The sequence below is a fragment of the Callospermophilus lateralis genome, chromosome 1 (assembly GCF_048772815.1).
Source record: "Callospermophilus lateralis isolate mCalLat2 chromosome 1, mCalLat2.hap1, whole genome shotgun sequence".
NCBI lineage: Eukaryota > Metazoa > Chordata > Mammalia > Rodentia > Sciuridae > Callospermophilus > Callospermophilus lateralis.
This window is the reverse complement of record NC_135305.1, coordinates 223007893-223026597: the sequence shown is the minus strand read 5'-3', so window position 1 is coordinate 223026597 and position 18705 is coordinate 223007893. Positions and strand designations below refer to the sequence as shown.

Sequence of the window (18705 nt, the reverse complement as noted above, 5' to 3'; positions counted from 1 at the left end):
ATGCAAAGGTCTGAGCCGTCGTCAGCTTGACATTTAAATTTGGGGGAATTTTAAATTTTATTCCCCCGCCCCAGAAACTACAATTCCCATGACCCTTTGTGCTCGTGCGAAGGGACCACGACACCCAGGAGGACCAGCGCGCCAAAGAGGCACTTCCTCCTCCAGCTTTTCCCCCCGCATTTCCTTCCAGGTCGCAAGGTCACCTCCTGACCGCGTCTCTTATCTCCCCGCTCCGCGCCCCTACCCCAGCCAAGGCCAGGGTCTAAGCAAGTTCCACTGGAGAATGGCTGCCCAAAGCTAGGTCGTTCCCGACTGGGGATTCATGTGAAATTCCGGTAGCGTTAGCGAAACAACCCCTCAGGGCTTCCGTCGGGGGTCCGCGGTGGGCCTACAACTCCCAGGCGGCTCCGCGCGCCCGGGCGGACTACAGCTCCCGAGAGGCAGCGCGCTCAGGGCTGCCCGCGGCGATGCGTGCAGGACCCCGGTGCGGACGCGGGCTGCCCGACGCGTTGCCCGCAGGACCCCGGCGGCTGCCCATGCCGAGGTGAGTCCGCGGGAGCCGCGGCCGCCGTCCCGTCGTCCCGTCCCGTCCCGTCCCGTCGCGTCCAAGCCGCCGCCCCGCGCGGACCCGCCGCCGGCCAGGATGCTGGAGGAAGCGGGCGAGGTGCTGGAGAACATGCTGAAGGCGTCGTGCCTGCCGCTCGGCTTCATCGTCTTCTTGCCCGCGGTGCTGCTGCTCGTGGCGCCGCCGCTGCCCGCCGCCGACGCCGCGCACGAGTTCACGGTGTACCGCATGCAGCAGTACGACCTGCAGGGCCAGCCCTACGGTGCGTGCGCGCCCCGCCCCGCCGCGTGCGCCGCCGAGCCCGCCGCCGGCCCGGGCGGCAGACCCTGGTCCAGGCCCGCCGGCCACCAACCCCCGGCCCTGGCCTGGCCCAGGCCAGCACCTGCGCCGGCCCCTGCCGTCCACCAGGTCCACTGCAGCGCTCACCCTGGCCCCCTCCTGCGCTGGTCTGTGCGCCCGCGATGGGCTGCCTTGACCTGTCCGGTCCGTCCCAGTCCACCCAGCTCTCCGCACGGCCAGCCGCTGCACCCACCGCCCTGCCCTGTCCAGCCGACTCCGTCCCCATCCCTCGCCCAGGCCGGCCTCCGCCTGCTCTGGCCTGCCCTTCGGTGTCCCCTGACCCCACTCTTGTTCCTTCTGTTGACACACGTCACCCTCAGCCCAGGGTCCACCTCCTCCACCCCAGAGCCCACCTGCTCCCTCCTCCCAGGCCTCCTGAGGTCCCTAACCCTGGCTCAGGTCCCACCCACGACCCCTGACCTGGACCTGCTCAGCTGCCTGCTCAGCTCTTGCCCCCGCCCCACCGTCTGTCCCCCAGTGCCGGCGGTCAGAGCGCCCTCTGTCGCCCCAGCCGTAGTGGGTTCCAGAATCTTCTGGTGTCTGGTTTGCCTTCCCTCAGTCTGACCCCAGAGTTGAGTCTTGCCCTCCTGTCAGGGTCCCCTGTTCACATTCGGGGCCATGTGGGGGACTGCTGGAGGCTAGCCCCGGCCTGTGGACCGGCCTCTGCCAGGCCCCGGGAGCCAGATTCCCATGGCCTCTTGGGTTCCCTCTGCCCCACAGTGGCCTCGTTTCTTTCTAGAGAGATGGTTTGTCAGCCTGGGAGATCCTGGGCCACGTCTGGGGACATGTGGTTGTCATGCCTGGGGTGTCCTGCCCTGGAGTGGTGGAGGCCAGGGACACTGCTCAGCACCCTCAGTGCTCAGGACCCCTCTCTCCCCAGGCGACTGTCCAGCCCAGTGTCCCCCGCGCTGAGGGGCCATGGGTTAGAATGAGCATTTCCCTCCAGCTGTCCGGCCTCTGCCCTGGGGGGAGGTCTTGAAGGGCGCTGTCCAGTGGAACTGTCTGGTCTGGGAGCTGCCAGCCTCTGGTGGCCGAGGACGTGGTGTTTAGTGCCATTTAATTGTGACAAATTCAAGCAGCCACATGTGGCCAGCAGCTAGCTAGCCGGGCAGCACAGCCCTGGAGTGCAGGAGGTTTTTCTAGAAGAGTCCACAGATCAGAATGCCAGCCCCAGACCTGGGGCACCCTGCTTCTCCATGTCCCGTGTCACCGCCCCTGCCCGGCTCATCTCCACCTGTCCTTCCTGCGCCCCCCACTTGTTACCAGCCCCTCAGTGAGCTGCCCACCTGGGCCTAGTGCTGCCCCTGCAGGCAGCCGGAGTGACCACACTCTACAGCCTTGCCCCCAGAAGTTGGCCGAGTTTGTGGGCCCTTCGGTTCCTCTGCGCCTCCCAGCCTCTGCCTCTTCCATCCCGGCCTCTCCCTGCTGCCTCCCAGCCTCTGCCTCCTCCCTCCTGGCCTCTGCCTGCTCCTTCCAGTCTCTGCCTCCTCCTCCCGGCCTCTGCCTGCTGCCTCCCTGCTGACCCTTCTTCCAGACCTCCCTTCCCTGGCCTCTCCCCGGTTCTGGGTCCCTTTCCTGGTCCTGGGTCCTTCCCATTCTTTTTTCTGACCCGAGGTCTTCTCCCATGTGTTCTCCCTGAACCCCACTTTTTCTTGCTCCTTGATGAGCCACCCAGAAGCTGCTGGCCCCGTGTGGGTGTGGCCTTCCCCTGGATCTGGCCTCCCCTGGCCAGGCCAGAAAGACTGGGGGGTCGCAGGGCCTGTCAGGTGGCCCCTGTTCTGCGTGGTGTGTCTGGGAGGCTGGTCCGGGAGCCTGTGCAGGCAGGCAGGACAGGGCAGGCCTGAGGACGCTCCAGCTGTGACCCCTCCGCATGGCCCCGGGCCTCACTCCTGCCCCAGCCCGGCTGGCCTGCCCCTTGCCCAACTTCCTGTGGCCCCTGTTGGGAAACGTGGGCAGGGTGTAGGGACAGAGCAGGTGCCCAGCCAGTGGCTCCCTGGCCCCTCCTGCGGGTGGCACTCTGATCCCCAGGGCCTGGCTGCCCCTGCTTGTGCCCCTGTCTGCTTCCCCTCAGGGCCAGGGATCTGGGCGATGGCCCTTGTGAGTGCCCACGAGCCTGGCTCCTGGGCCTGTGCCAGGGAGGAGGAGGGGACGGTGGGCTGAGCCGTGCCGTGTGGGCGAGGGTGGAAGGGCTGCCTTGGCCTGGGCGGTGAGCTGGCCCGTCCCTGGGCGGGGCTCGCGTGGCCAGGAGCCTGGGAGGTCTGCCAGGTGGGGCTGTGCCCTGAGCCCGCCAGCTGCCAGTCGCCCGGCCCCTGCGGGACAGGGTCTCCTCCACTTCCTGCCAGGGTCTCCACGCCTGGCCCAGTCTGTGTCACCTGCTGGCTCCACCTGGTGTCATTTGGGATGTCTGAGACCTTGGTCCCTTGCCTTTGGCCTTTGACCTCGGGGGCTGCCCATGGGGCACGACCTGCCGTCTCTTGTCCCTGGGCGGGCTCACCTGTTCCTGGTGCTCCGAGGACCGTGCCCCGCAGAGCTTGGCGGTCCGTGGCTCTTGGAGGACGCTGGTCTGGTGGGCGCCCAGGCGGGGCCGTCCCTTCACCGCTGTGGAGAGGCTGCCGCGGGTGGACCTTGGTGACCCGGGAGAGCCAGGAGCCAGTGCCCAGGCCTGCTGTGGCCCAGGGGCTCCTGCGAGGCAGGAAGGGCAGCTCAGGGCCGGCCGGTGCCTCCAGGGCTACCGGGTGGCCATGTCTGTGGCAGAGCTGTCCACGTGACTGCGAGTCCCCTCCGGCCCCCGTCAGTGGGCTCCAGTGGCACCAGACGAGCTGGCGGTGTGGCGGGCGCTCTGGGCTCCTTCTCTGTGGCTGGCAGGGGCTCTCAGGAGAGAGGGGACGGAGGACGGGCAGGGGTCTCACCACAGGTGCTTCTGCGCCCGAGGGACACTGACTTCTGGGGACGTGTGGCTGTCACGACTGTGGTGTCCTGACCTGTAGGGGCAGAGACGGGGACGCTGCTCAGCACCTTGCCAGGCCCGGACACCACCCAGAATGACCAGCCCGGTGTCCACAGTGCCGAGGAGCCCAGGGTGCCCGCGGCTTGTCTTGGGGCCCTGGAGGGACCTGGCCTCTACCCGTCCCCCGCTCCAGTGCTCACTGAGGGAGTGGGTTGGCGCGTCCCCTGCCCGAGCCCCAGAGTGGACGTGGACTGTTCCAGGGCTGGGCTGAGGGTGCAGGCAGGCAGCAGGGGGGGAGCGGGGCCTCGGGCAGCTCCTGAGGGTCTGCTCACCGCTCTGGGCCCTGGTGGCCCTGGCAGGTCCCTGGCAGGAGGCCTGGGCGGGGCCTGGTGCTGGCGGCCGGCTCCTGGGGCTCCAGTCCCCACACTGCCCGCAGCCAACACCCAGGAGTTGCGCGTGGCCTGATGGGCCTGGGCCCCTGTCGGGGGCAGACGACCACACCGGCCCCTCAGGGCCCCTGCCCTTCCTGGACGTGCCCCGTGCTGCCATGGCCCCGGGTTTCTGGAAAGCTTGTCTCGAGGCCACCCGGGGGTCTGTCACCTTGTGCCCATGCGGGGGTGAGCCTGGCCCCGTGAGAGCCCTCCGGAACCAGGGCCTGTGTGACACCGCTGCCCCATGCCCGGGTCCCCCTGCGCCCAGCCACCCCTGGGTGACCCCTTCGTTTGCTCCTTTGCATGCAGGACCGAGGCCATCTGGAGGCGCACTGGCCAGGGCTGCAAGCGGGCGCGTCCTCCTGACCCTGGCCCAGCTGCAGGGCCTGGCCGGGTCCGGCTGCGCTGGGGTTTCCCTGTGGGTTGGGGGCTGTGGTCCCCGAGGAGAAGGGACTTTATCTTTTTCTGGCACTTGGAAGTCAGGCTGTGGCCAGCACTGCCCATGCCCGGGGCTGCCAGGCTGAGGGTGGCCCGTCCCCGCAGGCACCCGGAACGCGGTACTCAACACGGAGGCACGCACAATGGACGCGGACGTGCTGAGCCGGCGCTGCGTGCTCATGCGGCTGGCGGACTTCTCCTACGAGCAGTACCAGAAGGCCTTGCGGCAGTCCGCAGGGGCCGTAGTCATCATCCTGCCACGGGCCATGGCCGCTGTGCCCCAGGACGTCGTGCGGGTGAGCCCTCCCTCTCAGGGACAGAGGCTGTGTTCCGGGTTAGCTGTGTGACCTTAGGCAGGCTGCTGTGCCTCTCTGAGCACTGATGCTCCCTGGGGGCAGTTTATCCCCAGGAGATACTGAGTGCTGTCAGGTGTCATGTGGGTCTGGGGTGTCCTGGCCTGGAGTGAGTGGAGGCCAGGGACACTGCCCAGCCAGCACCTTGCAGCACCCAGGACGCCCACCCCAAAGACTCAGCCTCAAATATTGTCAGTGGCCTGGGGAGGAGCCATTGTCAATCAAGGGGACCTGGTGGCACCCACAGGAGACCCAGGTGGAGCTGCTTTCTCAGACGGGGTGGGGTGGGGTGGGGGGCTTGGTGCCAGGTGGCTGGTGCCCCACCCGAGGGCCCGCTGCCCGCCAGGAGTGGCCGCGCCCAGGCCCCTTGTCAGCAGCCCGACCACTCCCTCTCCACAGCAATTCATGGCCATCGAGCCTGAGATGCTGGCCATGGAGACCATCGTCCCCGTGTACTTTGCCGTGGAGGACGAGGCCCTTCTGTCCATCTACGAGCAGACCCAGGCCGCCTCTGCCTCCCAGGGCTCTGCCTCTGCCGCCGAAGGTAGGCTCCGGCCTGGGCAGGGCGGGAGGCGTCCCTGGGCAGAGGCCAGGTCGGGGGCCGCCCAGCCCGTGTCCAGGTGCTGCAGCGGGCCCCCATTTCCGTTCTGCGGGACACGGCCTGCTCGTTCCCTGGGCCAACCTCTGCGGGGAGGCCGCTGCGTCACCACCTTGGGGTCGCGTGGGTCAGCAGCACTCCCGGGGAAGGACGTGGCCGTGCTGTGCCCTGGGGAGGTGGGGAGGTCAGCAGGAGGAGCTGCCCAGGGCTCCACCTGTGGACTGCAGGGGCTGGGGTGGAGCCGGCCTGGCCGTCCCTGTGCCACGGGGGAGAGACAAAGGGACCCAGGTGGGGGCGTGGGGAGCCGCAGGGCAGCAGCGTGGTGGCCTGTCATCCCACCACACAGAGGCCGAGGCAGGTGGTCAGCAAGTCCAGGCCCGCCCGGGCCACCTAGCGAGGCCCTGTCCAGAATAAAAGACAAAGGCCGGCTGGGCATGAGGGACCCTGGCTCCTCCCAGCCCCAGGGGCAGGTGGGGCCGTGGACACAGGTGGACCTGGCCTGGCTCCTGGGGAGTGCCGCGGTGGCCATCTGTGGGTGAGACCTGGCTGGTGGGCAAGGTTCTTGAGGTCCCGGGGCCAGCCCTTCACTCAGCCGCGTGCCCGCAGAGCAGCTGCCCGAGGGACAGGAGTGTGGCCTTGGGCCCGTGCAGGGTCCCAGCCTGGTGTCCATGGATCCTTGCAGGCGTCCTGGAGATTCCCGCGTGGCAGCCGCGGGGTGCTGGGTCAGGGCTTGGAGTGTGGGTGGGCGGGGGAGGCCATGTGCTGGGCACAGCTGGGCGGCCTGACCTGGGACACGGAGGCTCACACAGTTGCCTCGCGGCCAGCTCCTGGGCCCCTGGCTGACCCCGGGCACGTCCTACAGGCCCACAGTTTCGTGAGGGTCCCCGCTGTCCTTGGCACTGGGGATGGGGCCAGGGCTTCGCACATGCCTGGAGCTGGGAGCGGCGGGCCACACCCCAGCCCGCTGGCCTCGAGACTCCAGGCGTGCAGCTGTCCTCAGCCGGGAGGCCGTTCCCTGCAGGCCGTGGAAGGCCAGGTTCCAGCAGAGCCTCAGGTGGCGGTCAGTGGCACGTGCCGTGTGCCCAGGAGCCGGTGGGGGGCACTGGGTTCCTATGCGCAGGTGTCAGCAATCACGTCCTCAGTGCTCTGTGCGGCTGGAGGAAGCCAGCTCTGGGCAGCCGGAGGACAGCCCCCAGCCCAGGTGACCCGTCCCTCTCCTGTCCCCAGTGCTGCTCCACACGGCCACTGCCAATGGCTTCCAGATGGTCACCAGTGGGGTCCAGAGCAAGGCCGTGAGCGACTGGCTCATCACCAGCGTGGAGGTGAGTGCCAGGCCCTCCAGGCTCCTGGCCCTCCAGGCGGAGGCCCCCAGTGGCCCCAGAGCCCCGCGGGCAGTGGCCGGGAGGGGGCTTTAGAGTGCATCTGCCACGTCCCTGCTGCATGCAGGAGGGTGGCCAGCGAGGGTGGCCGTGCCCTGCTCCCTTTCTGAGCGGCTTAGCTGACCCCAGGGGCTCTGCCGGGGGACTCATCCCCAGTGCCAGGGCCTGGGTGCTCTGCTGTCCTGGGTCAGCCAGGCCGAGGGGCTCGTGGGGCGCCGTGGGGTGGGGCAGCCAGGCCGGGGCAGGGTTGTGTCCTCGCGGGCTGGGGTCCTTCCTGCCCGGCTCCCTGAGACCCCGCCAAGCTGTGGCCTGGGCAGCTCCCTGAGCTCTCACCTCTGGGGTCCAGCCTGCCCACGTGGCCACCTGTTGTTAGTCTGGAAGCTTCTGTGTCACCTTGTTGCTCACAGGGGAGGGGGGACCAGCAGCTGCCAGCCCTGGCGGTCCACTCCCTGGACCTCCTGTCGGCTGGAGGCTGGGGCTGGGGTTGGCCCGTTTTCTGGGGAGGGGCCTGAGTCCTGGAGCCGGGGTCAGGCCGCTCTTCCGCTGTCACTCTGGGGTCACTCGTGGCCTGCCGTCTCTCTGAGGCTCCTGGGCTGTGCCGCTTGGCGGGCAGCTCATTGTGCGTGGCGGGGAGGCAGGGAGACCTGGTCACTGGTGGCCTCCGCCACCTGGACAGGGCCTCAGCACCCGTGTGCCACGGCTGCTACAGGAAGCAGACGGGAGACGCCCGTGACGGGGGAGGGGAGCGTGCCATGGTGGCCCTCTGCTGGGTGGCAGCATGTGGCCACCAGACCACGGCAGGCCCTGTGTGTGGCTTCGCTCCAGGCAGTGGTGCTGGCCAAGCCGGCTCCTGGCCGCGGCACCTTTGCAGGGTGGCCTCTTCCTGGGGGGAAGTGGTCTTGCAAGCCTCGAGTTCATGTCCGGCTGGGCCAGGCCCGCGCTCACGTCACCCTCGGTGGCTTCCTGAGCAGTCGCCATGGACGGCCTGGCCCCCAGGGCTGAGCAGGCTGGAGAGGCCCTGGGCGACCCCCATGTCGGGGTCACTTCCTCCTTCTCTGCCTCCTCCCCAGGGCCGGCTTCACAGCAGGTGGGGCCCTGTCCCCCTCTGCCCTGTCCCCAGGGGGTTCTTGGGGGCCGGGACACCCCAGGGAGGAGGTTTTTCTGGAGCTGAGCAGCCAGCCCCTTGCCCCTCTGGGCTGGAGTGGCGGGCGGCGGCCCCCCGTCTGGCTGGTCCCGGTCACGGCTTTCTCTCCGCAGGGGCGGCTGACGGGGCTGGGTGGAGAGGACCTGCCCACCATCGTCATCGTGGCTCACTACGACGCCTTCGGGGTGGCCCCTGTGAGTGCCCCTGCCCGGAGCCCTGGGCTTCCGTGGCCGGTCCTCACTGTTGGTCTTGGCACTGGGGTTGAGCTCGGGGCGCGGCATGTCCCCAGCCCTCCTGTCCCTCCTCCTGAGACAGCGCCTGGCCTCGGACCTGCGTCCCCTGCCCCAGCCCTGAGCTGCTGGGGTGAGCTCTGCATGGCAGGAGTGTCCACCCAGTGTCCTGGCACATCCCGGGCTCAGTCTAGTTCCAGAGCATCACGTCACCCCACAAGGAAGCCCGTCCCCAGGAGCAGTCCCCCGTCTCCTCGTCGGCCCTGGACCTGCCGGTTCTGGTGCTTCCCCTCAGGGGACACCGAGCACAGCGTCCCTCAGGGACCACTGTGCCCCTGGGTGGTCCTTGGGTGGTCCCAACACTTTCCTCTTCCCCAGAGCCAGTGACACCCACTGGGGACTCGTGTTAGGACGTACAGACGAGGTGAAGGCAGGGGCAGGTGGTCGGACGGTGCCCTGCAGCTGGGCACCAGGCTGGCAGCTGTCACGCGCAGGGCCGGGCAGAGGCCCGCTAGAGGCCGGGTGGCCTGGGTGCTGCCCTCAGGGAGCCAGTCGGACCTTGCTGGGGCCTCGGCCTGCAGGTGTGGGATGCGGTCAGGCAGGACAGAGGGGCTAGCTGACCAGCCAGGGGCCGGAGCTGGGCCAGAGGCGAGCCTGGTGGGTGGTTCTCGGTGACCGCTGGCGGTGGGCTGTCTCTCCGCAGTGGCTGTCCCTGGGCGCGGACTCCAACGGGAGTGGTGTCTCGGTGCTGCTGGAGCTGGCCCGGCTCTTCTCCAGGCTCTACACCTACAAGCGCACCCACGCGGCGTGAGTGCTGGCACCTGGTGGGCGGCGGGCGGGGCTCTGGCCAACAATGAGGTGCTGGATGAGGGCGTGAGGTGCTGGCATGCAGTGGCCGGTCACACTCTGGTGGCATCCTGCCAGCAGCGTCTGGCCCCATCTGCTCCAGGACAGGACACCCCAGTTGTGACAGCCACCAGTGTCCCCTAGGGCATGGTCCCCTGGAGAGCCTAGGTAACTGCTTGGAGAAATCAGGGCCACTGTGCCCAGAATGTCCCCAGCCTCTCTCATCCCGGGTGCTGCCTAGTGCCTGTGGCCGTGTGCAGAGCATCTGCGCCGGCAGCCAGCAGCAGGGGCCTGTCCCACCGTGGCACTGGGCAGTGGACACTTGTCTGTCACCTGCTGAGCTGTCGCAGCCAGGCCATGGGGCACAGGGTGAATGGCCACTTGGAGCAGGTGACAGCACCTGTGGACTCGGAGCTTGGAGCAAGCGGCTGCACAGGAGCCCCTCGGCATCCTTGCCTGGGACACCGCAGACACAGTCCCTTCTGGATGCAGCTGTGTGTGTGGAGCTGTGGCCCTGGCCAGGTGACCTGTAGATCGTCCATGGTCTCGCTCTGGGCAATTGTCCTGCTTGCTCAGGGGCAGTGGCAGGCAGCATGGGGCCCTGGCACAGTGTGAAGGCCGTTCTGATGGTCTCTCGCCCTGACACGCCCTTCGTGAGCATGTCCCCTGCTCTGAGGTGTCCTCCGGCGTCCATCTGAAATCCCGGCCCGAGGGCAGAGCCACCTCCTGGCCCAGGGTGCCTGTGGACCTGCAGTCTCTGTCGTCCCAGGGCCGCCTGGTGCCCGTGTCTCCTCTACCCGGGCTCCAGCCACCAGGCCCAGTGGTCTCCTGGCCCCACAATAGCCACCTTCTCACAGCTGGCTTGACCAGGACCCTGTTTCCACGGAATGCCTCCTGGAGGCCCGGGGGTGTGAATTTGGGGGACAGTTTGCCTCAGGCAGGGACAGTGGGAGGCAGGGGGACCTCCCTGGGGGGCTCCGGGCAGGGCCAAGCCCCGTGGCTGTCAACGCAGCTGGCCACCTTGGAAGCACAGGGTGGCCCTGGCAAGTGGACGGTGCCAGAAGACCCCTCTGTCTTCCTGGCATCTGCGTCCCGGGCCACCAGTCCAGTGTCTCCTGCTCTCCAGGAGCTCGAAGCCACTGCAGTGGGCCTTCACCTGAGACAGCCTCCCCCTGGTCACCCCACTCAGTGTCTGGGGACATGTGGCTTCATGGCTGGGGAGCTCTTGGCCTGGAGGCGGTGGAGGCAGGGATGCTGCACCAGAGAATAGCCCCAGTGTCCACAGCCCAGGGCAGTGGCCCATTCTTGCTCTGGCGAGGCCCACGACCTGCCCGTCCTCCGCCCAGGGTGCTGGCTGTGACCCGAGGCTCCCCCCCAGGTACAACCTCCTGTTCTTTGCTTCTGGAGGGGGCAAGTTTAACTACCAGGGGACCAAGCGCTGGCTGGAGGACAACCTGGACCACACAGGTGGGTGGCCGGGGCAGAGCAGCACCCAGGGGCGACAGGGCCTCCTCCTGGCTGCTGCCACCTCAAAACCCTCAACACCCACAGACTCCAGCCTGCTCCAGGACAATGTGGCCTTCGTCCTGTGCCTGGACACCGTGGGCCGGGGCAGCAGCCTACACCTGCACGTGTCCAGGCCACCCCGGGAGGGGACCCTGCAGCATGCCTTCCTGCGGGAGCTGGAAACGGTGGGTGCTATGGCCACTGTGGCCAGGCGGGGGGCGCCGGACCTGCCTCGGGCTGTGGGGGCATTGGGGAATGGCCGGCAGGGCCACCCTGACAGCGCTGCGGGTGCAGGTGGCCGCTCACCAGTTCCCCGAGGTGCGGTTCTCCATGGTGCACAAGAAGATCAACCTGGCCGACGACGTGCTGGCCTGGGAGCACGAGCGCTTTGCCATCCGCCGGCTGCCCGCCTTCACCCTGTCCCACCTGGAGAGCCACCGTGATGGCCAGCGCAGCAGCATCATGGACGTGCGGTGAGGCCTTCCAGAGCTTCCTTAGCCCAATGGGGCGGGTGGCCGCAGGACAGGGGCCCGGAGCCTGGGAGGAGGGCACCACCAGGCAGGCTCCCCAGTCCTGCCGTCGCCAGGGGAAGCCTCGGCACGTCAGGGACCGGGGGCTAAGGAGGGTGGCGAGAGTGGGCCGCAGTCCAGGCCGCTGCCCCTGACCCACCCTGCCAGTCACCATCCGCCACCCACAGTCCAGACCAGGGCTCCCCCAAGACACTGTGGGCACTGGGTTCTCTGGGCCGCAGCAGACTGGGCCCCTGTGAGGCCCGTGACGGGACCTCCTGGGCGGGCCTGGGCAGTGCCACCCTCTGCCGTGGCTGGGGGCACCTTTCCCCCGGGTGCCCCAGGGCTACAGGACAGTGCCACAGACAGGGCCTGCAGCCCCAGGATGTTCCCGTCCTCGGGCCGTGTCCTCACAGCCTGTAGGGGGGTCCTCTCGCGCACCAGGGCCCAGTTGCTTGGATGGCGGCCGTGCGCTTGTCACACCTGCATTGACGTGGGGCCATCCCCGTGTCTCCTCACGAGGACGCCAGTCACCAGACGTGGATCCACCCACACAAGTGTGGCCATGTCTGCACCACGCCTGTGTGCCAGGCCTTGTTCACAGTTGGGGCGTGGTCCGCGGTGGACGCGAGCTCTGGGGACGCTGTCCGTCCCTGCACAGGTGTTGGAGGTCTGCCCTCAGCCCCCTGCTGGGCAGGAGGCATGCAGGGCAGCACACATGTCCCCAGGGCTCAGCTGCCCCTGCCAAGTACCGCTCCTGTCGTCCTGTCGGGGCTGTGGGCACTGCCCATGCTCAGGAACCACCTGACCGCGAGGGACCCTCCCGCGCCCTCCCTGCAGGTCCCGGGTGGACTCGAAGACCCTGACTCGCAACACGAGGATCATCGCGGAGGCCCTGACGCGGGTCATATACAACCTGACAGAGAAGGTGAGCCCCGCCCGCGGAGCCCCCACCGCTGTCCAGGCCTGGACTCAGGGCCGCTGTGCCCCTGACTCGTCTTGTGCCTGGACACCGTGGGCCGGGGCAGCAGCCTGCACCTCTTGTCTCTGCAGGGCACCCCGCCAGACATGCCCGTGTTCACAGAGCAGATGGTAAGGGCCGTGTGGACGGGCCGTGTGGGTGGGGCTGTGGGCGGGGCTGTGGGCCGGGTTGGTGGGACAGGGCCGGCCAGGGCCCGGCTGGGGGCTACTGTGACCTTGGCCACCTTCCTGCAGCAGGTCCAGCAGGAGCAGCTGGATTCGGTGATGGACTGGCTCACCAACCAGCCACGGGCCGCGCAGCTGCTGGACAAGGACGGCACCTTCCTGAGCACGCTGGAGCACTTCCTGAGCCGCTACCTGAAGGACGTGCGGCAGCACCACGTGAAGGCCGACAAGCGGTGGGCGTCTGGGCCGCACTGGGCGGCAGCAGATAGAAGCAGGAGGAAGGAAGGATAAGTAGATACGCAGGTGCCCCCGAGTGCGAGACGGCAGGCGTCCAGCCTCTGCTGCTACCCGGAGGCCAGGCAGGTGTGCCGCTGGGCCTCTGCCAGCCTGGGTGCCTCGCGGGGCCCTGGTGCCTGGCTGGCCCTCCTTGCAGCGCTGGGCCACGCCCTGGGCCAGGGTCTTTCCCAGCCCCTTTCAGTTTTCAAGAGCACATTTTAATACCTTCAGAAGAACGCGGGCAGGTGACAGGAGAATCCTGCAGCCTCCCTGTGGGGATGGTGGATGGCCCAATGTCTGGGAGATCTGGTATCTGGACCACTGGCCTCTGTCCTGGTCCCAGAGGACGTGGGGACAGGGCACAGCCTGGCGTGCCAGTGTTGGCTGACCTCTGAGCACATGCTGTCTCCCCAGGGACCCCGAGTTCGTCTTCTATGACCAGCTGAAGCAGGTGATGAACGCCTACAGGTGAGTGGCAGCCCAGGACCACGGAGCCGGGGAGGCGGCCGTGCTGGCCCTGACCCACCCTGCTCTTCCATGGCCACACGGTCCCCTGCTTTCCCCAGGGTCAAGCCGGCCATCTTCGACCTGCTCCTGGCCGTCTGCATCGGCGCCTACCTCGGGATGGCCTACACGGCAGTCCAGGTGAGCGGGCGGGCAGGGCCTCCGGGACAGGGTGGGGCCCGCCAGGCCTCCGCCCAGCCTAGAGGCAGCTGCCTGTAGCGCCTCGGCCTCCCGGCCCCCACGGGCCTCACCCCTGGCCCTGCCGCCCCCAGCACTTTGACCTCCTCTACAAGACCGTGCAGAGGCTACTGGTAAAGGCCAAGACACAGTGACCCGGCCACCCGTCCACGCCCGCCACGCAGGAAGGACAGCACCCCTGGCCGTTGACACTGAATTACAGTTTCCGAGCCGCTCTCCAGGCCTGGGGCGTCTTTCTTTCTCTTTGCTGTGGACTCCCCCCGGAGGAGGGCGCGGAGCCCGCCGGGGCCAGGCCTCGGACGCGGGAGCCAGCGTGGACGAGCCCCATCCCGGGGCCTGCCCAGCACACGCACCTTACGGAGAAGCCCAGCTGCAGAGCTGGGGTCAGGCCCAATCCTGACCTTGGCAGCTGGCTGTCCTGGACGCCCCTGGACGCCCGGTGTCCTCTCCACCCTGCTGCTGACCTGGGTGTGGGGACACTCCTCCCTCCTCCCACCTGCTGTCTGCAGCCTCTAGGTCTCAGGATCCGGCCATTTGTGGCCTCCCCTGCCCACCGCTCCAGGACACCCCCTGGCCACCAGGTGGACACAGCAGGCAGATGGGGCTGGTGCTGAGCCCGCCCCCAGGTGGCCGCTCCCGCCACGCCTGCGGGTCACTAGCTGGTTGCTGCCCCTGTGCCTGCTGGCCCTGAGCCCAGAGTCTCCACACCCTGCAGCTCCAGGCCCCGCTCCCTGCTGTGCCCTGGGCCCTGCCCTGAACCCCCAGCAGTCCCTAGCGCTTCCCGCCCCCACATGCCCCGCAGCTCCCCCGTGCCCCGTGGCTCTGCAGGCCGCCTGCCCCTTGAGCTCGCCCGCCCCAGGCTCCTCACGCCTCTGTCCATCTGGGAAAGAGCAGGTGTTGGGGAGCCGCCCTCTGTCCCAGGAGGGATATCTGGAGGAGGGGTGTGCCCTGGGCCACCCCTGGCACCAGGAGGAAGGTCTGGGCCTGGGGACCCTGACCCAGGGGGAACTGTGCAGGGCAGTGCCCTCAGGGAGGCCCGCCTGTCCCTTCCTTAGCAATACGATCAGTGTGCTCGCTGAGGGCATCGGCTGCAGAGACCTGGCCCCTCAGGCTCCAGGGTCGTCGGTTCGGGGCTGGCCCACCACAGCTGTCCGGCCCACCTGGCTCGCTGTGTTTTGGCTGTTGGTTCTGTAGCCGTGCTTCTGCCCCAGATAGCCGCTGGCAGCCCCCTCCAGACCCTGTCTGGAAGGACAAGGCCACCTTCCGTCGCCTGCCCAGTCAGGAGCCCAGGCCACTCTGGCACACGTATGCGGGTGTCCACGTGCTGGCCCAAGGCAGCGCCTCCTGTCCCGTGAAAGGGCTGGGACCTGCTGCCCATTCCTCTGGGTGTCTGCTGCCCGGCAGGCATCTGGGCCACCTCCTGCCTGCCTCCTGGGGAGGTGACCCACTGACCACCCAGGGCTGGGTGGTGGGATGCAGTAGACCCGGGTGGGAAATAAAGCCATATTGAATGAAGAGCCTGTCCTGTCTGGGGGCTGGGTCTCCGCCACCTGCCCCGGGTGCCTGGTGCTCCTGGGGTGGGCTCTGAAGCGCCCCGTCTGCACTCTGCTGGGAGAGGGGCCGCTGCTTCCTGTAGCACTGGGAGCCCTTGTCCCCCACGGCTGCCTTCTGTTTTGGAGCACGGTGGGTCACGGTGGCCTCCATCAGTGTCAACTGCTGGTCCTCCCAGAGAGGGTCTTAGGCTGAGGCTTGGGTGGGTGGGAGTCCCGGGGACACCAGCTCCACATGGTGCCTCACAGGGTGAAGGCCGCTCCAGGTCCCGGGAGCCCAGCAGGGGCACAGTCCCTGACCAGTTGACCAGGGAGATGCAGACCTGGAGACCCCTGGGTCCCAGGCTCTGCCCCTTCTGCCCAGTTCTGCGTCTAGCCACGTCAGGCCAACTGCCCGGAGGTACTGGCCTTCCTTGTGGGGAGAAAGGGCAGGGAGGGCTTCTGGGAGGCCGGGGGGGTCAGTCGAGCTGAAACCAGGGTGCTGGGGTCCAGCCTGAGAGCAGGGGTGCGAAGGCCCTGGGGCAGAGCAGGGGAGAGGCAGGGAGGGGTCGGCAGGTCCTGCAGGCCCTTGGGTTCCACGGGAGACTGTGGGGGAGGGAGCCACACAGGGCTGCAGACAGGAGCTAGGACCAGGTGCAGGGGATGAGCAGGTCCTGGTGGGTGGAGCTGGAGCCAGACCAGAGGGACAGAGGAACAGGCCGAGGGCCCATCCCCAGGGCAGTGGCTGGAGCCACCTCTTCTCAGACCTGCAACCGTCACTCTGGCCCTGGACAGAGTCAGACCAGCACCGCATCCCGACCACCTCTGTCCACGCACATCACGGGAGTGCGGGTGGAGGTGGGACGTGGAACCGCCTGAGGTGATGGGGGCAGCGTCTGGGGGAGGGAGGATGGGCCACAGGGAAGGCAGGAAGGCTCCTGGACCCCTGGGGACTTGGGGGTGGCTGTGGCTGCCCTGGGCCCCGTGCGTTGTGTAGCCCTGGCAGGGCCAGACCCACACACACACACACACAAACACACACCCCGGCACGGCGAGGTCTGGGGTCTCAGTGTGGCCACAGGAGCCTCGGGTTCAGGCTGAGTGAGCAAGGGCAGCTCCTGCTGTCCCCTCCCCTGCTCCAGAGGGAGGTGGCTCTGGCCCCAGCCGGGACTCAGGCCAGTTGCCCTCACAGTCATGCACACAAATGTTTCTTTTCCCTTTTTTATGGGAAAATTCCTTGATTATAACAAGTAAAAACCAAGTGAGCAGAGCCAAGACACCGCTGTCCACGGGTGGCGCCCTTCCACGCCCCGTGTACAGTGCCTGTGTGCTTGTGCGCGCACCCTTGTGTATGTGCGTGTGTGTGGGCTCTTACTCTGGAGCTAGGGTCACAGGGTCCACTACGTAAAACCTGGCCAGTGTTTTATGAGCCGCTTCTTGTGGGCTTCGCAGGCACCTGCCAGTGGAGGGCCAGGTCTGAGGTGTCCCTGAGCCACGTGCTCTGAAGCCACCAGTCCAGATGGTGAGCACAAGCACCCCCGGGACCCAGAGTGCCCCAGGCCCCGGGGCTGCAGCAGCCCACAGATGCCCAGGTCTTGGGGTGTGGCCGGGGCCTTTGCCGTAGGCCCTTGCCCGTCCTCCAGGGGTTTCAGCCACTCTGGATGACCAGCACCGACAGCGTCTGCCATGCATGGCTGTAGCACTGCTGTGTGGGCACAAGGATGGGGACAGGTCTGGTGGCACCCTTGAACGTCTCCAGGTGGTCCCTGGGGGTGCCAGTACTGCGCTGGGCTTGGGACCCGGCCGGGGAGGAGTGGCCCCGCCAGGCTTGTGCAGGGCACAGGCTGGAATAAGCCACGGACAGGGACGTTCTCAGACAGGGAACAGCTGGGGTGGCTTCCTCAGAGTGGGAGGGTCTTGGGTACTCTGGACAGACTCCCCGAGGGTGGGACTCCAGTGACATCAGAATGACAAACAGAGCCAGGCGGAAACCAGAGCCTGATGCCTTGAGGTGCTGGGCAAAGGTCCTGGGGCAGGAGGGGCCTGGCTGCTGGAGGAGCAGAGCAGGGCACAGAGGGTGAGGCCTGGGGTTCTCAACACAGTGGGGTGGGGAGGGGCAGAGGGAGGTGGCTGACCTTCTCTGAATCTGGGAAGGTCACTGGCTGCCTGAGGATGGTTGTGAAAATGAAATGAGACGGCACCATGGGCCAGCACAGCGGGTACTTCACGGCCACCCCCAGGGGACAGCAAACACTTGGACAAAACACCCTCCAGTGAGGCCACTGTGGCCTCCCCGGGACCCGGGAGGTCAGTTCCAGTGGCTCTGACCGCTGACTGGAGCCACACCCCCAAGTCTTCTTCATCTTTTGAGATGGGAAAGGGCCTCACTAAGGCGCTGAGGCTGGCCTCAAACTTGCCATCCTCCTGCCTCAGCCTCCTGAGTCTCTGGGCTGACAGGAGTGGCCGCGTGTCCTTCTCTGGCCCTGCCTCTTTGGCTGGGCTCACTGGGAATGGTCTCCTTTGAATTTCACAACCCTGACTTTTGAGTCCTGGCTTCTGCACAATGTCCTTCAGTTTGCTTCCTTGGCGACAGTTGGTCCCATTTCGGGGGATGCTGGCTCTCCTTCATATTTAAAAAGAGCACCTGTGGGGAGATATTTCAAGACCAAGAAATTACTCTGTGACGCCTCAAACTACCCCCTCTGAAGCAGTAATCAGCTGAATGGGGAAGTATTCATTGGGACATGTAGATCTGTCACTATATAGTGACAGGGTGAGGAGGAGATCCAGAGAGATGAAGCATCTTGCCTGAGGTTGCACAGCACAAAGGAAGACCACTGGCACCAAACAGCTTACCCAAGCAAAGGACAGCCTCACTCAGAGACTCCGCACGGCAAATCGGCCCATTCAAGTGCCCGTGCCCTCACGGAGCCACAAACCGCTACCTCTACCCACTTCTGGAATGTTCCCACGCTCCCCAAAGAAGGCTGGTCCCACTGCCCCTCCCATTCCTGCGGCTAATCCACGCTCTGCCTCTCAGTGAGTCTATTCCAGGCATTTCACATAAACGGGATCGGGCACCTTGTAGACCCAGCGGCTGTGACTTTGGTGCCGCTGCTGTGGCTTAGGTCTGGGGTTTCCCCCAAAGGCCGAGTGCTGAGCCTGGTCCCTGTGTGGTGCTCCAAGTGCTGAGCCTGGTCCCTGTGTGGTGCTCCGAGTGCTGAACCTGGTCCCTGTGTGGTGCCCCGGGTGCTGAGCCTGGTGGTCCCTGTGTGGTGCCCCGGGTGCTGAGCCTGGTGGTCCCTGTGTGGTGCCCCGGGTGCTGAGCCTGGTGGTCCCTGTGTGGTGCCCCGGGTGCTGAGCCTGGTGGTCCCTGTGTGGTGCCCCGGGTGCTGAGCCTGGTGGTCCCTGTGTGGTGCCCCGGGTGCTGAGCCTGGTGGTCCCTGTGTGGTGCTCCGGGTGCTGAGCCTGGTGGTCCCTGTGTGGTGCTCCGGGTGCTGAGCCTGGTCCCTGTGTGGTGCTCCGGGTGCTGAGCCTGGTCCCTGTGTGGTGCTCCGGGTGCTGAGCCTGGTGGTCCCTGTGTGGTGCTCCGGGTGCTGAGCCTGGTGGTCCCTGTGTGGTGCTCCGGGTGCTGAGCCTGGTGGTCCCTGTGTGGTGCTCCGGGTGCTGAGCCTGGTCCCTGTGTGGTGCTCCGGGTGCTGAGCCTGGTGGTCCCTGTGTGGTGCTCCGGGTGCTGAGCCTGGTGGTCCCTGTGTGGTGCTCCGGGT

The 18705-nt window shown here is 67.2% G+C and overlaps 1 protein-coding gene across 3 annotated transcripts; it reads left to right on the top strand.

Moving 5' to 3' along the window:
- The first annotated feature begins 208 nt into the window (after positions 1 to 208).
- Positions 209 to 14924, top strand: Ncln (nicalin). Of its 3 annotated transcripts, none has more exons than XM_076851998.2 (15): positions 209 to 827; positions 4826 to 5016; positions 5473 to 5617; positions 6899 to 6993; positions 8308 to 8388; positions 9128 to 9231; positions 10649 to 10737; positions 10822 to 10961; positions 11071 to 11249; positions 12126 to 12213; positions 12339 to 12377; positions 12504 to 12664; positions 13122 to 13175; positions 13274 to 13352; positions 13484 to 14924. In XM_076851998.2, the coding sequence occupies exons 1-15, from the start codon at positions 644 to 646 to the stop codon at positions 13541 to 13543; spliced, it is 1689 nt and encodes a 562-aa protein (XP_076708113.2). In that variant the 5' UTR covers positions 209 to 643; the 3' UTR covers positions 13544 to 14924. The 3 variants fall into 3 exon arrangements, with proteins under 3 accessions (XP_076708113.2, XP_076708102.2, XP_076708124.2); XM_076851987.2 differs by having other exon boundaries at positions 210 to 827; positions 12501 to 12664; XM_076852009.2 differs by having other exon boundaries at positions 212 to 544; positions 12501 to 12664.
- Positions 14925 to 18705: the final 3781 nt, after the last annotated feature.